At 47.0% G+C, this 17,936-nt stretch overlaps 1 protein-coding gene across 3 annotated transcripts in view; it reads left to right on the forward strand.

The window, feature by feature from the left end:
• ASAP1 (ArfGAP with SH3 domain, ankyrin repeat and PH domain 1) overlaps positions 1-17,936 on the forward strand; it is a 344,270-nt gene that overhangs the window by 237,744 nt on the left and 88,590 nt on the right. For all 3 annotated transcript variants that reach the window (XM_047783238.1, XM_047783241.1, XM_047783239.1), the window contains 2 exons: positions 14,935-15,009; positions 15,454-15,503. In XM_047783238.1, coding sequence (XP_047639194.1) covers positions 14,935-15,009; positions 15,454-15,503 — 125 coding nt within the window. The remainder of the gene's footprint in view (positions 1-14,934; positions 15,010-15,453; positions 15,504-17,936) is intronic.

A 17,936-nucleotide genomic window follows, 5' to 3' on the forward strand; every position in this document is an offset into this window, starting at 1 on the left:
TTCTCCAGCTGCGCAGCATTTCCTGTTTGCAACCTCTGACTGCAGGGTGTTGTGGTTGGGGTTAAGGATTTTTTTTTAATGTTTCATTTCTTTTCTTTTCCCTTCACATGAGACTAGTTAGAAATGTGCTGTTTGGGTCTCCATTTGTAGCAGACAGATTATTGCTCAGGTTGTTCTTTGAAACACAGAAAAGTGCTGAAAGCATGCAAACCCTCCGTAGTAAATTGGTCGGCCCTGGGTGTTCTGGATTCTATCATACATTTTAAAACGCCCATCATCTTGCAAAATGGTAATCCATAATTGGCAGGTTTCAGGCCAGGGATCTCATGTCCCGAAATGCTGTGCTGCCCATTAGTATTATGGGATGTTTCGTGACATGAGAGCTGTCCGCGTGGATGGGAGGGTGGGTAAGAAGGAAGAGGTTTTCTTTTTCCTTTCTATTCTAAAAGTTGTGTGTGTTCATACAAATTTAAGAAAAAGGAAATTTTAAGCCAGAAACTAAAGGTCATTACATAATGCAGACTTAGGATAATACTAATAGTACAGTTTTCCCTCTGAAACAGTGTCATAGATTGAGGCGCAGATGCTGATCATTTACACACAAATACACACATTATGTGTGCACGTGTCATCCAAGTCCATGGTCTCTTCTTCAGAACCCTTGGGGTTAGGAGTTCCCGTCATGGCTCAGCAGTCACGAACCCATGGATTGGTATCCTTGAGGATGTGGGTTCTATCCCTGACCTTGCTCAGTGGGTTAAGGATCTGGTGTTGCCACACGCTGTGGTATAGGTCACAGAGTTATGGTGTAGGTCACAGACACCACTCGGATCCTGTGTTACTGTGGTGCAGGCCGGCAGCTATAGCTCCATTTCAACCCCTAGCCTGGGTTGAAAAAGACAAAAGACAAGGAGAAAAAAAAAAAAACACTGGGGGGTTATGTTTTTCAAAATTCCGCATTTTACAGGTTCCAGAAAGGCGCTGGGTGTGCATTGCCCTATGTTATGTAACGCCCCCTAGTGACTTCTCAGGTAAATAGTTACATGAAGGATAAATGAAGGGTCCCACCTTATTTCAAGTCCAGGCTAGCCACAAAGTGAATTCAGGTCAGGTCAGGTCAGGTTTTGTTATTAAATCAGTTTTACTTTTTTAAAAGACTTTGTGTTATACATACATTTTGCAAACTTCTTTTAAAGCTTGTTAGCTCTCCTTGACCGTACAAATAAAATTGCAAAATCACTTTAACAGGTTATATAATATTTCACTGTATAACTAAACAGTAATTCCCTTTATAGGATTTGAATTTTACAGTCATCAGTACGATGCACCTTGTTTGTTTGTTTTTGTTTTTTATTTTTGTCTGTTTCCTTTGTCCTTTTAGGGCCGCACCTGCGATATATGGAGGTTCCCAGGCTAGGGGTCGAATCGGAGCTGTTGCCACCGGCTTACACCACAGCCACAGCAACTTGGGATCCAGGCTGCATCTGTGACCTACACCACAGCTCAGGGCTACGCCAGATCCTTAACCCACTGAGCCAGGCCAGGGATCAAACCCACAGCGTCATGGTTCCTAGTCGGGATTCTTAACCATTGCCTGCTTGTGCCACGACGGGAACTCCCAGATGTACCTTGTTTTAAGTACATTCAATATTCAGAACTCCTGGAAGCCTAAGAGCAAATTTTAACATGTTTTTCTTTTTTTTCTTCTTTTAAGGATTTACATTAAAAGTGTTTTTTTAAAAAAGGAAGTTCTAATAATGCATTTGAAATAGCGTTCTTTTCATCCTGTGAATTTTATGTGCCATGAATAACGCTTTTCATTTAATGTTGTGTGTTTGTGGTTATGTGGCTACCGAGTAGTATTCCACTTGAAAGAGACTCACAGAACAGCATTTTGATGCTAGAAGAGACTTATATTTGAGAACTGGGGTTCTGTAATCGAGGAAGAAAGAGGAGGGAGGGAGAAAGAAACTCGTACTTGCTGGGGGAAGGGGGTTCATTAGCCAGCGGCCAGTGTGGAAGAGGAGGTTCCTGACATTTGCTTATCAGCACCTCTTTTAAACAAAGATCTGATTGGAGCCTTCAGGCCGGTAAAGTTTTCATTATTTCTTTGGTTAACTCTTTGTCTCTACCAATAATACTGATGTTAAGTGTTTTATCGTGGGCTCACTACATGCCAGGCACTGTTTGAAAAGCGCTTTTTTACATGTTGCATTAGTTTGGGTAGGTGAGGATATGCTGCAGTAATAAATCAGCCCCCAGATCTCCACGGCGTAAGGTAGGAAGGGTTTACTTCCTCCTCCCCCCGTCCCGTCTACTGAGGGGTCTGCTCACACAGTAGCAGTAATACAGAGACCCAGGCGGAGGGAGGCCCCTCCTGTCTGCAAGGTTTGCCAAGCCAAGGAGGAGAAAAACGAGAGTCACGGGAGGCCCTCTCACAGCTTTCCCTCATGTAGTCGTTCCATAAAGTTTACGTTTAGCTTATTTAAGTAAAAAGTATTGATTTGAAGAACAGCAAGCAGAACAGGGGTGTTAAGCATAAGGCAAACATCGTTCGGAGATAATTAGCTGCCTTCTGTCTGCGTGATCTCAGTCCCAGAAGCCTCCAGAGCCCCTTCTCTAGGCCCACATCTGGACGTATGTTGTGAAAAGCAGATGCGGGTATTTTTCTCGGCTCAGAGAACTCCGCCAAACTCAGCCTCACACTCGCTCCTTTGACCCTTTCCTCTCTGCCTTGATGGCCCCTGGCCATCCCGGGCGAGGCCTCTCGGCTGGAGCACCGGGAAACGCGCGTCAGTGAGGGGAGCATGGCTGGGTTTCGGGCTCCACTTGTACCTGCCAGATGGGTGCTTTGAGCCGTATACGCTCTGGACACCCGTGTTCAGTGGCCAGGCTGCACCCACAGCACCTGCTCCCGCTCACCTGGGAGCAGGGGCAGCAGAGTGTGAGGCGCCTTCCCTAGGAGATGTCCTTGAACCCCGAATCCCTTGCCTTGTTCCGGCCAGAGGTCTGGACTGAGACGCCCTCGAAACGCCCTTAAAGAGCCAGAGTGCACGTTTGGGTATCAGGGGCTGGAGACACCCTACAGCGACAGAGACCTGTCCGGTTCAGTGCTTTTCTACGTTACCTGACCACAAACCCTCTTGCTCTATGAGAAATGTTAACTTTCCAGGGATCCACTTTGAGAAATGCTTGCTTAGATGTTTTACTGGACCGTGTTTTAATTTTCTTTTCCACGTCACACCTACTCTTTTGGAATTTCTTATATTTCAGGCTGTAGTTTCTGAGTATATTAATACTTTGCCTCTTTATTTGAGATCAAATACCCCTGCCGGTGGTATCTTTAGGTTAAAACCTGAAGAAATGGCCTACTGATTTCGTTTAGAACTAATAGCTTACTACATCTTCCACTAAATATGGATGGCCCTTGTATTGACTTATTGCCCAGTTTTATGAGCAGTTAAGAGGTCACAGAGCTGGCAGACATAGCGTGGCTTTTTTTTTCTTTTTTTTTTTTTTTTCGGCTGCACCCATCGTGGCACATGGAAGTTCCTGGACCAGGGATCAAACTCACACCACAGTTGCAACCTGCACCACAGCTGCAGCAATGCCAGATCCTTACCCACTGTGCTACAAGGAAACTTCCAGAAGTAGCAAGACTTTTGAAGTCAGTTAGAGCTGAGTTCAAATCTCTGCTCCACTGTTTCCCACTCTAGGTCACCAGAGGCAGATTCAGTCATTCACTCACTCACTCAGTCACTCATCCAGAAAGCACAGATAACAAGAAAGGCTTCCTAGAAGAGAGACCCTTCATCTGGGCAACAGATAATTAATAGGTGTTTGTGGAGTTCCCGTCATGGCTCAGCGGTTAATGAACCTGACTAGTATCCATGATCCCTGGCCTCACTCAGTGGGTTAAGGATCTGGATCCGGTGTTGCCCTGAGCTGTGGTGTGGGTCGCAGACGAGGCTCACATCCCACGTGGCTGTGGCTGTCATGTAGGCTGGTGGCCTCAGCTCCAATTAGACCCCTAGCCTGGGAACATCCATATGCCGCGGGCAAAAGACAGCAACAAAAAATTAATAGGTGTTTGTGACACTCTTCTCCCAGGCTTGCAGAGGCTCCTCTTTCTTTTTTTTTTTTTTTTTTTGGTCTTTTGTCTTTTCTAGGGCCACACCTGCAGCAAGCATATGGAGGTTCCCAAGGCTGGGGTCTAATTGGAGCTGTAGCCACCGGCCTACATCAGAACCACAGCAACACAGGATCCGAGCCTCGTCTTCGACCCACACCACAGCTCACGGCAACGCCAGATCCTTAACCCACTGAGCAAGGCCAGGGATCGAACCTGCAACCTCATGGTTCCTAGTCGGATTCGTTTCCTCTGTGCCATGCCGGGGACTCCAGAAGCTCTTTTCTTTAAACAGAAACGTTACGCAACGTTAAGCATTGGTTGATACACCTGATATTTAGAGAATGAGGTAAAATAAATATGTCAGTATTTTTAAAAAAGGAAGAAAACAAGAGACTTTCTAAAATTATATTCTTGGATCAGCCAGCTTTTACGAAGTGTCCTCTCTGTTCCAGGCTGTGTGCTAAGCTTGACTGTCACCCTCTGTTTATGGGTTTGCTTATATGGAGTATTTAATAGTTTACACTAAGGCGCTACTTTGTTCTGCATGGAAAGATGGAGACAGGTAAGGGAGCAGTTTTGTTGTTTTTCTTTTTAGGGCTGCACCTTGATGGAGTTTCTTAACTTTTGTTAAGCTTGTATTTGAATTATCCTTTGGTAGGTAACACATTCCATAAGCTTATTCCCTACTTGATAAAGGTACAGTTTGTTGTATTTGACCTAAAGCTACACCTTAATTTAGGTATGTGCTTCTTTGATGAATAAGATTTTTTTACTGGATTTTTTTTTTTTGGTCTTTTTTTTTTAGGGCTACCCCTGTGGCATATGGACGTTCCCATACTAGGGGCTGAATCAGATTGCAGCTGCCAACCTACACCACGGCCACGCCAAATCCTTTAACAACCCACTGAGGTCAGGGATCATACCCTCATCCTCATGGACACTAGTTGGGTTCTTAACCCACTGAGCTACATCAGGAACTCCTGGGATGAGATTGTTAACCTCTTGCTTTTTTTTGTTTCCCCCAAGTAGAGGAAACTTATTTGGTTTCCTGGTAGCACTTGCCATCACAGGTGTAATAGTAAGAAGATTCTTTTCTGCAGGGGTGACCTTGAAATATATCAGCCAATGGTGGACATCACAGCCACCAGTTAGATAAGGTCTTTGATTTTTAAAATATTCAGCAAGGATCCAGTGAAGTGAGTCTTAAAACATGAAGATACAGACCAAACAGAGTTAGGCAGCCCGAGCAGCAGATGCCTGTTTTCCTATCAGTTCAGTGAAGGCCGTGAATGTCTGCTCTTGAGTATGTCGGAAGCTCTGTGCGCTTGTACTGAGAAAGTTCTTCCTAAGAAAATTTTACAGAATCTGTTGTTATATACATATTACAATGTGTGATAAAGATGTCATTGAAGGCAAGGAAAATATGATTTGATGTCAGTTACATTATGATTTTCCTCTAGTTTAAACAGCAGGTTATCGATGACAAGCATGGAAATGAAAGGTCTGAAAGTCGATTATGAACTAACTGATTAATCATTTCAAGCACAATAAAGAAAGTCTTGCGGTCAAGATGATTCTTTCGTTTATTTTATTTTTTTTATTTATTTTTTTTTTTTGGCTGTGCCCATGGTATATGGAAATTCCTGGGCTAGGGATCAAACCCAAGACACTGCAATGATGATGCCAGATCCTTAACCCCCTGTGCCCCAAGGGAACTCCAAAATGACCTGTAGACCAAGGTGTAGCTATATAGGCTTTTTTCTTTTGCTTTCTCATTTATCTCGGCCTTATAAATCTCAGCAAACCCCTTCTCAGGTGCTGCGCATAATGCAGAGGAAAATCACGCTTTCGTTTTCTCTCTTGAAGTAGGAGATGATGTTAAGTCTAACCCATCACTTACTTAGATTGAATTAGACAAAATATAATTGCATTTTTTTTACATTAAGGAATTCTCGTATTCCCTGACACTCCTACACGTACCCAGTTTTCTCTGTCAAACTGTACTTTGTGCTTCACTTGAGTCTCGCCGGTTCCCGATGCCTTGAGCGGCTTGACTCCCAGTTTTTCCTTATTAGGGCTTTCCCGGATCTCCCGAGCATCACTCACTCTGCTCATTCTTCGCGGGCGTTATGCCTTAGACCGTAGGCAGGTGACGGCTGCTCTCTGACTGTAGGTGTTTTGTCTGAAACAGAACTTTGGCTTTTTCTCCTACCCTGAACAGCTAGGGCAGCGGGGCCCAACCTTGACCTTACATCCCTCTTACTTTGAGAGCTTCTTTAGAGGTGGTTGGATCCCACTCAGAGTCTCACTGATCAGATTTGAGATTGTGTCTCTAACCGGTTTCCACCTGGTCTGACACGGTCCGAGGACCACACTTTGAGAACCGCTAGTTGGGATGATCATTCTGAGCAGAGAGCACGAGTTCTAGTGTTATAGAGAAACTATGATTTTTTTCCCCTTCCAGTTCACTACCTGTTTAATTTTTACTTTTATACACGCCATCTGGTTTGTATCTTGTGTTGATAACATTAAGTTGAATGCGAAATAACCTGCTGGTTGATTATATCGCCCTCTTGTGTATCTGTGTCATACTCCTTTTCAAAAACTTCTGAATGTAAAAGTAATGCTAGTTCATTGTTGAAAACTTAGAAAATATAGAGAAGAAATCAAAACCATCAGTCACCTGACAGGCCACTGTTAAGGGGGTTGGGATCTGTCAGTCTTCTAACCTTTTTTTCCTGTGTGTACATGTATCTTGTTGAAACTTTTCCCATTTTGTGAAATACTGTAGCCCAGGAACCTTTGTTTCCTTGGAAACACACGGGCCCCTAAAGCAGAGCTGCCTGGACTAGAGCAGGGGCAGGACGCCCTCCCCCGAAGAGGGGCCTGCAGAACCCGGAGGCACTGCCCCCACGAGGTTCTAACGCTGTGGAATGCTCACCACCTGCACCATAAATCATGCACCCACTCCCCACTTTTGAATATTTCCATTGTTCCCATTCTTCACTGTTTTAGGGTAATAGTTGAGAGCATCTTCTGAAATCTCTGCACACGCTGTAATGAGCATGAAATCCGTTTGTAATACTTTCATCTCCCTTCTGTTCCTATGTTTAGAGTCAGTTAGGAAATGGGGAGAAACTGCCAGGAGCCCAAGGGCCTGGTCGTCGTATCAGCCTTTGCTCTGGTCGAATTCAGCAGCTCATGTTCTCGAGACATTTTAGGCTTTTTCAAGAGGTTGTATTCCACCCGGAGTTTCACGCTGGACGTTGTGAACTGTATCAACAAGTTCAGAGCTTGGGCGGGAGTTATGAATTGACCCTTCTGGCTCTTCAGCAGTACTGCAGAATTATTTGCTATTGCGTTAGTTATTATTTTTATTGGTGACTTTGCTGTGGGGAGGACCAGGGCCACCCTTCAGCTTGTGGGGCAGCTGGAGTGTCTCCCTGCAGCTGTGTCTCCCAGTTGGCCTGGATTTTTGTTTCTCCTGTGTTCAGTTGTGCCTCTGTAGCTCATTTTAAACTCTAGGAGTGTTGTAACTAGAGGGTATTGTAGAGACCTCATGGGCCTCTCAGTGTGTCAGGGGCAGAAGTGAGGGGCCTGAACTGCCGCATCCCACTGGAGGCAGGTCAAGTCTATAATACCCACCGTCCCTCGGTCTGTCACCCGCGGGCCGTGTCCCATCCCTCTCCTAAGCCCCCCTCCCCTTCCACTGAACACGCAGGTAGACCAAGGCTGCTTCAGACCCTCACACTTCTGCGTCTCAGGACAGCTTCCCTGGTTTGGAGAGGAACTCATTTCTTGATCCATTCACTCAACCAGCAGGTGTTGATTCAGTGTATATTTTACGTGTCCGCCAGGCTAGGGGGTTGATGTGATTCCGCAATGGGATGAAACAGGCATAGCCCCTGCTCTCGAGAAGCTTTGCTCCAGACAGTGGAGAAGCAAAAAAGTGGCTCTAGAATGCAGACTCTTGAAGGCAAGCCTCTTGTGCCTGGTTGAGACAAATGGGAGATGAGGGGGAAGTGATCAGTCTAGAACTGCAGGTCAAGGTCCCACTGAGGAAATGCCACGGAAACTGGAAGGCACTTTGCCCGTAGCCAGAGGACGAGTGGTCCCCACAGCTGGCACAGCACGTGCCCGGAGGAGAGAACCTGATGGTCAGGTATCTGAGAAGGCCTGGCATAGTTGAAGGGTGGTGGAAACAGGTGGAGGGACCAGGCCTACGCTGGAAGCTTGGGTTTGAATCCATTTTGATGGGAAACAGTTGATGGGTTTGAAGCAGGAAAGCGATATGATCTGATGACCACTTTAAAGCTTGAGTCTGACAGCATGACACAGCGGAGGGGAGCAGCCCTTGGAAGTAAAAACCCTAATTAACAACCCGACCATCTGTGTTACTTACTGTTTGACCTTGGGCAAGTTGCTTAGCCTCTCTGAGCCTGTTTCTTCATTAATGGGGTAAGACTAAGACCCACCTCACAGAGTTGTTTCAGGCAGTAACTTTAGCTACCATAGGTGAGGCATGATACCATCTGTCATTTTAATCGCTGTTTCAGACTGCCCAGGTTCGCTAGGGTGTAAAGGAATGCATTATCCTGTGGTTGATAGAACCAAGCAGGGGAACAGCTGGGAAGCTTACCAGGGAGAGGGCGGGGCAATGCGAGGGACATTTAGGAGTCTCCTCCCCCCTCCGCCTCCCCAGCCTTAAAAGACCTATTTCACTATCTCAACTGCTTTCATTATATTTTGTTCACCACTACTGCGGAGCTTTTAAAGGGTGAAAAATTCTAATAAACTGAGCTAACATTTTATTAAAAGCATATTGGCGTTCCCTTGGGGCGCAGTGGGTTAAGGCTCCGGCATTGTCACTGCAGTGGTTCGAGTGGATGCTGCGGTGCGGGTTTGATCCCTGAGGAACCGCCACACACCGCAGGTGTGGCTAATAAAAAAAAGGGCCTATGTTGGGCCAGGCATTTTGCATGCACTGCAGCCATATCTGTGTGCTACACGGCCCCTTAGCAGCATATGGAATGGCCTTGAATGACTCGCGCAAAAGCACATCCTCCCTGAGCGTGTCACCCTCCTGACCATGTGAGCAGGGGGCACTCGAGCAGCTGTGAAGGGCACATATCCCTGAGCTGTGGATGCAGCATTCGTCGTGAACTCTCTGTTCCTCCACCTCTGAGCTGTGTTCTGTGTTTCCCCTCAATGCATATGCAGCCAAATGAAATAAAGCCTGGCTAAATAGGTCAGGAACAGCTGATGATAATTGTTCAGTCGTGTATGTAGTATATTGTAGTTTCCAGAGCATTCTGATGTCTGTAAGAAGATGGTGCTGTAAACAGTGCATTGACTTTAGAACTGGACCTGCTTCGTGTTTGACCCCTCCATTAACTAGCTGGGTGTGTTTGAATGTACCCCGTGGGGTTGTCAGGAACAGCCAATGAAGCAGGCAGCCCTGTGTGCCCTGCTATGAAATGGGAGCTTCATTGATGTCAGGCCCTGGTCCCCTCACCCCGGTGTGGGCTAGTTGGAGAAGGTGCCAGGGCACCCTGGTTTAAATTGGGAAGCCAGTTCAGCAAGGTCAGGCTGTTCTCCCAAAGTCACCAAGGCCAGGAATGATGCGTGCCCGTAAGCCTGTGGGCTTCTCGGATCCTGCCAAGAACTCTTTCCTCCAGATCTTAATGCCTGGAAAACAGCCTGATGACAAGGCACTGGTGCAAAATAGCTTCAAAGCGGTGAGTAACTCTCCAGGGCATGAAGGAGTTAACACTGGACGGAACACCTAATTTATACCAGGGAATCTCAGTGTAACTGCTGGGAGCTGGCTCATTACTTTAATTGGATTTTCCAATGTGTTGAGCAAGTCAGCAGATTGCATTAGCCTTCCTTTCAGCAGAACTGTTCCGTCTGTAGAGGGGCAGGAGTGAGCGAGAACCAGCAGGCAGTGGAGGGAGCATGTCAGCACTCGTGCAGGAAGACAAAGCAAACAGGTCACGCCCCTGTTAATTGATACAGTCGCATGTGCGTGTCGGTGTTGAGGGGTACCGCTTGCAGGGCTGTGCTGCTCTCGCACAGGGGAGAACAGCGGCGCTGCAGAGTCACTGGCCCTGCAGTGTGACAACCCACAGCTGCTTCTCGGCTCCTGGGTTGGGATCGGGTCAGTTAGGGAACAGAGCAAATGAGCCGCTTCTCCTGCCCTCTAGGGAGGAAAGACAGGTGGGAAAGCAGATAACGAGATCGTTTCATTTTGCAGCAAAGCTCTGTGGGGTAAAGGGAAGATCAAGGCGGAGATGTGTGTTTATAGACACAGAGGGACGCTGCTCAGGAATTCATTCCAGCGGCCGAGAGTCGGGCTATTTGTATGTTTGGTGGTGTTTAAGCAGTTGTGAGGAATAAATGGTTATTTTTTATCAAAGCCAATATTAATTACAGTTTATTTGTTTAAAGAACTCATTTTTGCATCATTATACAGAATGGCAGGCCTCAGCCACCTCCTGTCTGATTTATTCCACATTTCTTGGTGGGCTTGATAAATGTGTTCACAAGAGAAATGTCCCTTTTTTGAGGAAGGAAACAAACAGCAGTTTGTTTGGAAAACAAGTGTATTTACCGCAAGCAAACATCATTCCTGAAACGGTCTTGAATGTGTGCTTATTAAAAATGGGGAAGATAAGCTTCTTAAAACATACTCTTCGGGGAGTTCCTGTCTTGGCTCATCAGTTAACAAACACGACTAGGATCCATGAGGATGTAGGTTTGATCCCTGGCCTCGATCAATAGGTTAAGGATCTGGCGGTTCTGTGTGCTGTGGCATAGGTTGCAGACGTGGCTCGGATCTTGTGTTGCTGAGGCTGTAGCTCTGATTTGACCCCTAGCCTGGGAACTTCCATATGTTTACAGCTGTGACCCTTAAAAAAAAAAAGTGCTCTTCAGTAGTTCCCATTGTGGCTCAGCAGGTTAAGAACCCAAGGTAGCCTCCATGAGGATGCTGGTTGGATCCCTAGCCTTGTTCAGTGGGTTAAGGATCCAGCATTACCAGAAGCTGCAGTGTAGGTCACGAGTGCAACTTGGATCCGCTGTTGCTGTAGCTGTGGCGTGGGAGCTGCAGCTCCCGTTTGACCCCTCGCCTGGGAGCTTCCATATGCCGCAGGTGCGACCATATAAAGAAGTGGGGGAGAAACATGCTCTTCAACCTCAAGTAATCTTGAATCACGTAAGAAACTTAACATTTAATTCAACTTGGTGGTTAGAGGAAATGGATCGAAAGTAAATGGGAATGGAGGACAATAGGATTCTAGTAAAATAAATGGGAAATAATTATACAGTAGATTTGAAAAACTCCTTAAAAAAAAATCTGAGGATCAAAGCAAGTCTGTCCACCATATTATTATTGTGTTATGTTGGCCGCATTGCTATTGCCCGTGGGAGGCTTCTCTTGTACATCAATTTGCAATGGAAATTTTGCTCAGGCCATGAAGAGAATTGCTGAAAGAATTGGAAAATTAGTAGGGAGGGGGCTGAGGTAGGGAGAAAGGAAAGAAACACAAAGAGAAAGAAAGAAAGGGAATCTTACACTGTGAAGCCATGTGCCCAGCTCTGCCAGAGAGCAGCACCTTAAGTGTCAAACAGCAGGCTTTCTCTTCTCTAGGATGGCTACGGAGGGAAATTCGGTTTTGCCCAAATATGTCCTCAAGTTTCCTCCTCTTGAGACTGCTCTGCTCGCTGGCTTCTGGGTCTTAATGACAGTTGCTATTCACTTGTCACTTAAAACAGTCTCCTTGGCCAGTTTTTATACATGAACCTACTTTTTCTCCAGAAACAGATTAGGAAGAGTTTGTACGTTTACATTTTTTTCCCCAATGACTCATCGCAGGGAAGATTCTGAATTCACAGTACACAGTATTTCGCCTTCTGGGTTTCTTATCAGCCCCCAAGTATGTGTGTATGGATAACCAGAAAAAATTTCTTCGCTCTTGGGGTTTTCCATCGCTGTGACTGCAGCCCGGGGTGCCTGACCACAGGGACGAGGCCAGATGGTGATGCCGTGTGGTCGTGGTATGGTCAGTACAAGGCTTTTGAGGGACTTTTCCTCCTGAACCACTGCCACCTTCAGTAAAAACCTCTGAGTTTCATGATTCTTTTACTGTTATCTTGTACCACAGCCTTCGGCCTCTGGTGGCAAAGACATTTAGGAATTTTTTTTTTTTTCTGCTTCACTTGCTGAAAGATACAAGACATTAGTGAAAGCCTTGGTTTAGGACTCATGGCTTAAAGTGGTTTATAATCACTATCTCTTCATGTTTTGTTTCAGAATTTTTTTGGGGGGGGAATAAATGATATAGTACATGTTACCTCCCCCCCCCATGCAGAAAGTACACAGTAAAAACCCCTTTCCCACCCAGGTCCATGCCTGGAGGGGGACCAGGATCAGCAGCTTGGTCTGTGTCCTCTCAGAAATAATTTCAACATGGACATTCCCCCCCCTCCCCCCGCTTTTTAATTCAAATCCTTCTACACCATGAATATGGATTTTCATTTTGCTTTTATCCCAAAATAATTTATCTTGGAAATGTCCAAAGTCAGACAAAAAAAAAACCTCTCTCGTTTTTATGGCTCTCGTTTAGAACGTCCGTCATTTATTAACTAGTCCCCTAGCGATAAGCCCTGAGCTTGCTCTCAGCATACACGTTCCTATAGCGGAGACTCTTCTACACACACAGCATCGCATTTCCTTCCTTCTGCAGATGCTCACTGAGCACCAACTCTGGGTGAGGCCGTGTCCTAAATTCTGGACTATACAGACCCCACTCTCACAGAGCTTGCATTCAAAGTGGGGACCCAGCAGACAAATAAGAAAACAAATACATCATTCACAGTTGGGGTGGTAAGTGCTGGGCTGTGAAGAAACGAATGCAGCGATCTCCACAGCCAGAGGAAAGGTGGGTTCTGGCTTGATTAGTGCAGGTCCGTACCTCTCTCCCCAGGAAGGAGGTTGTTGGGGACTCAGAGCAACTTGTTATTCCAGCTGTCTGTCTAGGGCAGAGAAGGAATTCTATTAATCTTTATTTTTCCCATCTCCTACCCAAAGCCAGTGTTTTTCAACCTTTTACTATTATTATCTAAAACCCCCACCCCAATGAGCTCTTTTAAAGATGTTCTTTTTCTAATAGCTTTCTCCATGAATTCTTTTGTTTTGTTTTGTTTTTTTTAGAGCCGCACCTGCAGCATATGGACGTTCCCAGACTAGGGCATCAGAGCTGTAGCTGCTGGCCTACACCACAGCCATGGCAACGCAGGATCCTTAACCCACTAAACAAGGCCAGGGATTTAACCCATGTCCTCATGGATACTAGTCAGGTTCATGACCCCTGAGCCGCTATGGGAACTCCTCTCCATGATATTTTATTACCACAGATGCTCTGTCAGTTTACATATGTGACCCTTTGGAAAGCCACAAGCCATGATGATATCTGAGGTTATTTCACCCCACACCCTAAGAACCAGTGCCCTAGGCCCTCCCAGAATGGAGACTTGGGCATCTGTGGCCCTCGCACTATTGGCTGGCCTGCCTGCCAGCCCAGCTGCTTCTCCACGTGGGTGGTGGTGAGATTGCAGCGGAGCCATTGTCTTGGTAGGAATCTCTTTGTCTTTGAAATAAAAAAGCCTTGGTTGGTTCTGGTCCAAGCCCTGCGATGGTGTTCGCTGGAAAACAGCCCTTGAGTGTCAGCTCGGTGGTTGGGGGAGGAGGTGGAGGGACTTGGAGCTGCAGGAAGCCGGGGTGAGAACCACAGGCCAGGGCTAGGGCGCTCGGGGCTGGGGCAGCGGGAGGTCTCCCCATTCTGCCCCCTCTGCACCCCCACAGCCTTGCTGGTATTTAACATCGCAGGGCGATTTTAAAGTAAACTGGGACTCAGCACTTTTGGGTGTCAGGGAGCACAGCCGTGCATTCATTCATTCCTTCTTCACAGCAGCCATCCGCCACAGGTTATCGTGTCGTGGCACTAGCCATGTGGTTAATAAGAGTGTCACACACAAAGCCCATAAGTGTCAGCTTCCTCCGTCTCATGCCACTTTCTCCCTCCACCTCTGTTAAACGTGTAATTGTCATGTGGCAGCAGAATTGGCAGCGTCCTGCCTGCACCTGCTCCTGGGTGCGAGCTCTCTGCAGGCAGGTGTTGTCTCATTCATCATCAGCACCCCAGCCCCTAGCATAGTGGGTGTCATGGGAGAGGCACCTGGTAAGTGATGGGCAGAGGGGTGATTGGGTGGGTGGATGGCCTGACGTAAGAATACGCTGACACCGGAGTAAAATTCTCTCAAAGGAGGAGGAAACCCACCAGCCTTTCCAGCTGTAACCTCTGCATCCCTGCCGTCTTGGCTGCACGAGGCCAAAACTGATTTCACCGAGATGCTAGGGGTCTCCTTGAGGACAGACTCTTTTATTCGCTCTCCTCCGTCTTTGTTTTCCTCCTCTTTCCACACTTGACCTTTCTCCCTTGGTTTCCCTGCTCACCAGCAGGGTAGCAGCTCCCTCTCCCTCTCCTCTGTAGACCCCTCTTTGCAGCTCCTAATATCAGGGAGACCCAGGCCCCTGCCATACATAGGTTGCACTCCTAAATAATCTTGTCTTTCTAACAGAACTCAGGCCCCGAGGATGCAGTCATGAGCAGGAGGTTTCTGCCCTCACTCTCTCTCCTCCCCTTGTGCTCAGGTCGGGAGAAGTGCAGGGTCCACATTAGCCGGTCTGGCGCTTCCATATGCATTTTCTGGTCTAACGGTCTCCCATCTTTGTTTTCCAGCTCCAGGGTCTGAGCCACAACGTGATCTTCACCTTGGATTCCTTGTTGAAAGGAGACCTGAAGGGAGTCAAAGGAGTGAGTGTTCAGAAATTTGCTTTGCACTTCAGCTTGAGAGGATTGGTTTCTTTCTCTTCTAAGATCAGAGAGGCACTTGTATCTGAAAGGCACTCTGACCATTTTCAGCATAAAAAATGCTGTTGGAAAAAGACTATTAGGAAAAAATGTACCACTTCACAGAGAGACGTCAAAAGGAGGGGGGCGTGTCTGCTTGGAGTCTAGGCTCCACCCAGAGGAGCCCCTGGACCCGCCTCTCAGAACCGCTGGGTCCTGCTTCGGGGACTTGACCGTGACCTCCAACCCTGTTGCCTCCCATGTGTAATAAGTAGTGTGATGTGCCTGAGAGTGCCCCTTGGGACGTTTCAAGTGTCCTGTAAAGGACAGCATTTGTGCTGAGATGTTATTTGAACATGATTGACCTTTATGCAAAAGTACATTCAATTTTATTTTCTCTTTTCTAAGGATCTCAAGAAGCCATTTGACAAAGCTTGGAAAGATTATGAGACAAAGTTGTAAGTGTGGTTTTTGTTTGTTTGTTTTTATTTGGGTGGTTGGTTGGTTCTTTATATTGTCAGAAGAGTTCCAGGAGAAACCAGAAGGACATGGCTCTGAGCCGATACCTTTGGGCAAAACACCGTTGGAAGGGCCAAGGGGCTGGCTCTGCCAGCCTAATTAGAAGTGCTCCCACCTTCTGGGCTAGTTGTCTGGAGCTAGTTGTACTTGGGCTATCAAGGGCTTTGGCATCCATGGCCAATATGAACTGTCAAGTTGTAGGTCTGTGACCTTTACAACTTTTATTATAATTAGCACATGACTATAGCCCATATACACATTTCTGGACAGCATGGTAATTAAGAGATAATAAAAATAATAGCTAGTGTCGGGACATGTGTCTGCCCCCCAGGGCCTGTGCAAAGTGCTTTCCATGCATGAACGCCTCACAGCAACCCTCTCAGTGTGCGCCTTTTACTGTCTGTTAATGGATTAGGGGTCTGAAGCTGAGAAAGGCTGAGCCGCCCGCAGAAGGTCCCAAGGCTGGCAAGCATCGCGCTGGCATCCCCTGCAATCTGTGGGACCCCGGAGCTGGAGCGGCGTGGTGTGGCTGCAGTGAGCGGCCTGCATGCCTGCCACTTTGTGCTGGCAGGGGAGCTGCACAGGGGATTTTGGCAGGGGCCTGGCTTATCTTCATGCCCCATGGACCCCAGCACATCCCTTTATTATTATGCCTCTGAGACGGTTGTAACACCAGGCTGTGGAGTTGGGTTGGGGGGAAGGAGAAAGGTATTTTAAAAGTACTTAATAAAAATCTTGGCTTTAAACTCAGATGACTATAAACATAAGAGAATAAAAGCATTTCCATAGGCAGCACTAATAGCAGAATGAAAACACAAGCAAAAGAAAACCAAATTCAGGATTAAATTCTTCCCCCCGACCCCCAGCCACTTCTTTTCATTGCTTGTGTAATAAATGCATTGTCAGGGGCTTGCTGCCTTAGGAGTACTCTGGGGCTTTGGCAGTTACAAACGCAGCTGAGAACAAGACGGTTCCTGAAACAGTCAGCGGATAGAACTGAGTGCCATGCGCCGTTCTTCGTGTTGGGCAGTGCGTCGTGAGTGCTCACATGCTGCTGGCCCAGAGGCACCTGCACACGTGTGGAAGGAATGAGAACTGAGGACTTGGGAGGAGCGAGGGGGCCCGCAAGAGGGAGAGGGGAGAACCTCTGCCCTAGACCTGTGGTGGCAGCTCCTTTGTAGAACGTAGGAACAGCAGGATGCGATGTGTGCTCTATCGGCTACACTGCTCCCAGAATTAGGTGACATCACTGCATGGATATTGAAGTCTATGTGTTGGCCAAAGGCCTGGGTGTGCCTGCTGGTCAGGATTGGGAATATCTTAGAACGTGGGGCATTTCACAGCAATCCAGGTGCCCCCACACCACTTCTCTGTCACAATATGAACTTATCTGGCCACTCACTTGTCTGCATTGTCCTCTAGAATCTGGCTCAGTGAGGCCAGCGACCACGGCGTCCCTGGCATGGTGTCCGCCTCCCAGTTGCCAGCAGAGTCTGGCACGGAGTTGGCACCCAGGGACTGTTTACTGAAGGAACCAAGGAATTATCCAGACCTGTTAGAGGAATAGTGAATTGAGTGGATCCTGTTTTTAGGACCTCACCAGGGAGATTTTAGTTTTGTCTTTTTTTTTTTTTTTTTTAAATACATCTCTGTTAACAAATTTTCCTAAGATAGACTGTTTCTCACAGACATACAGAGGTGCAAGAAGAAGAAACGTATGTTTGTGTATTTGACATAGCAGGACTCACTTGATCACGAGTTACCGAAAGCGAAATAACTTATGGGGTGGGGAGTTAATTTATTGGCTTTGGTAACCAAGGAGGCTGGGCCTTTTCTGTGGCCTCCCATTTAGAACTCGGGAGGCGGTGAGGTGTCGTGGTTTCCATGACAGACTTGAGAGTCAGAGGTCCATGCAGTGCCATTTATCAGTTTTGTGATTTTGAGCCAAGATCCTTAACTCTGTTGATCTCACCTGTAAAATAGTCTAAAAATGACCTGCTTTTCAGTGTCTTGGGGAGGACAAGATCGTGTGTGGAAGCAACTGTCACAGTTGGCTAGCAGAGGGTGTATAATGAATGGTTCCTATTCAGGGTTTTTTTGGGTGTTTTTTTTTTGTTGTTGTTGTTGTTGTTGTTGTTGTTTTTTGTCTTTTTGCCTCTTCTAGGGCCGCTCCCACGGCATATGGAGGTTCCCAGGCTAGGGGTCGAATCGGAGCTGTAGCCACCGGCCTACACCAGAGCCACAGCCACGCAGGATCCGAGCCGCGTCTTCGACCTACACCACAGCTCACGGCAACGCCAGATCCTCAACTCACTGAACAAAGCCAGGGATGGAACCCCCAACCTCGTGGTTCCTGGTCAGATTCGTTAACC

This window comes from Phacochoerus africanus, chromosome 6 (genome assembly GCF_016906955.1).
Source record: "Phacochoerus africanus isolate WHEZ1 chromosome 6, ROS_Pafr_v1, whole genome shotgun sequence".
NCBI lineage: Eukaryota > Metazoa > Chordata > Mammalia > Artiodactyla > Suidae > Phacochoerus > Phacochoerus africanus.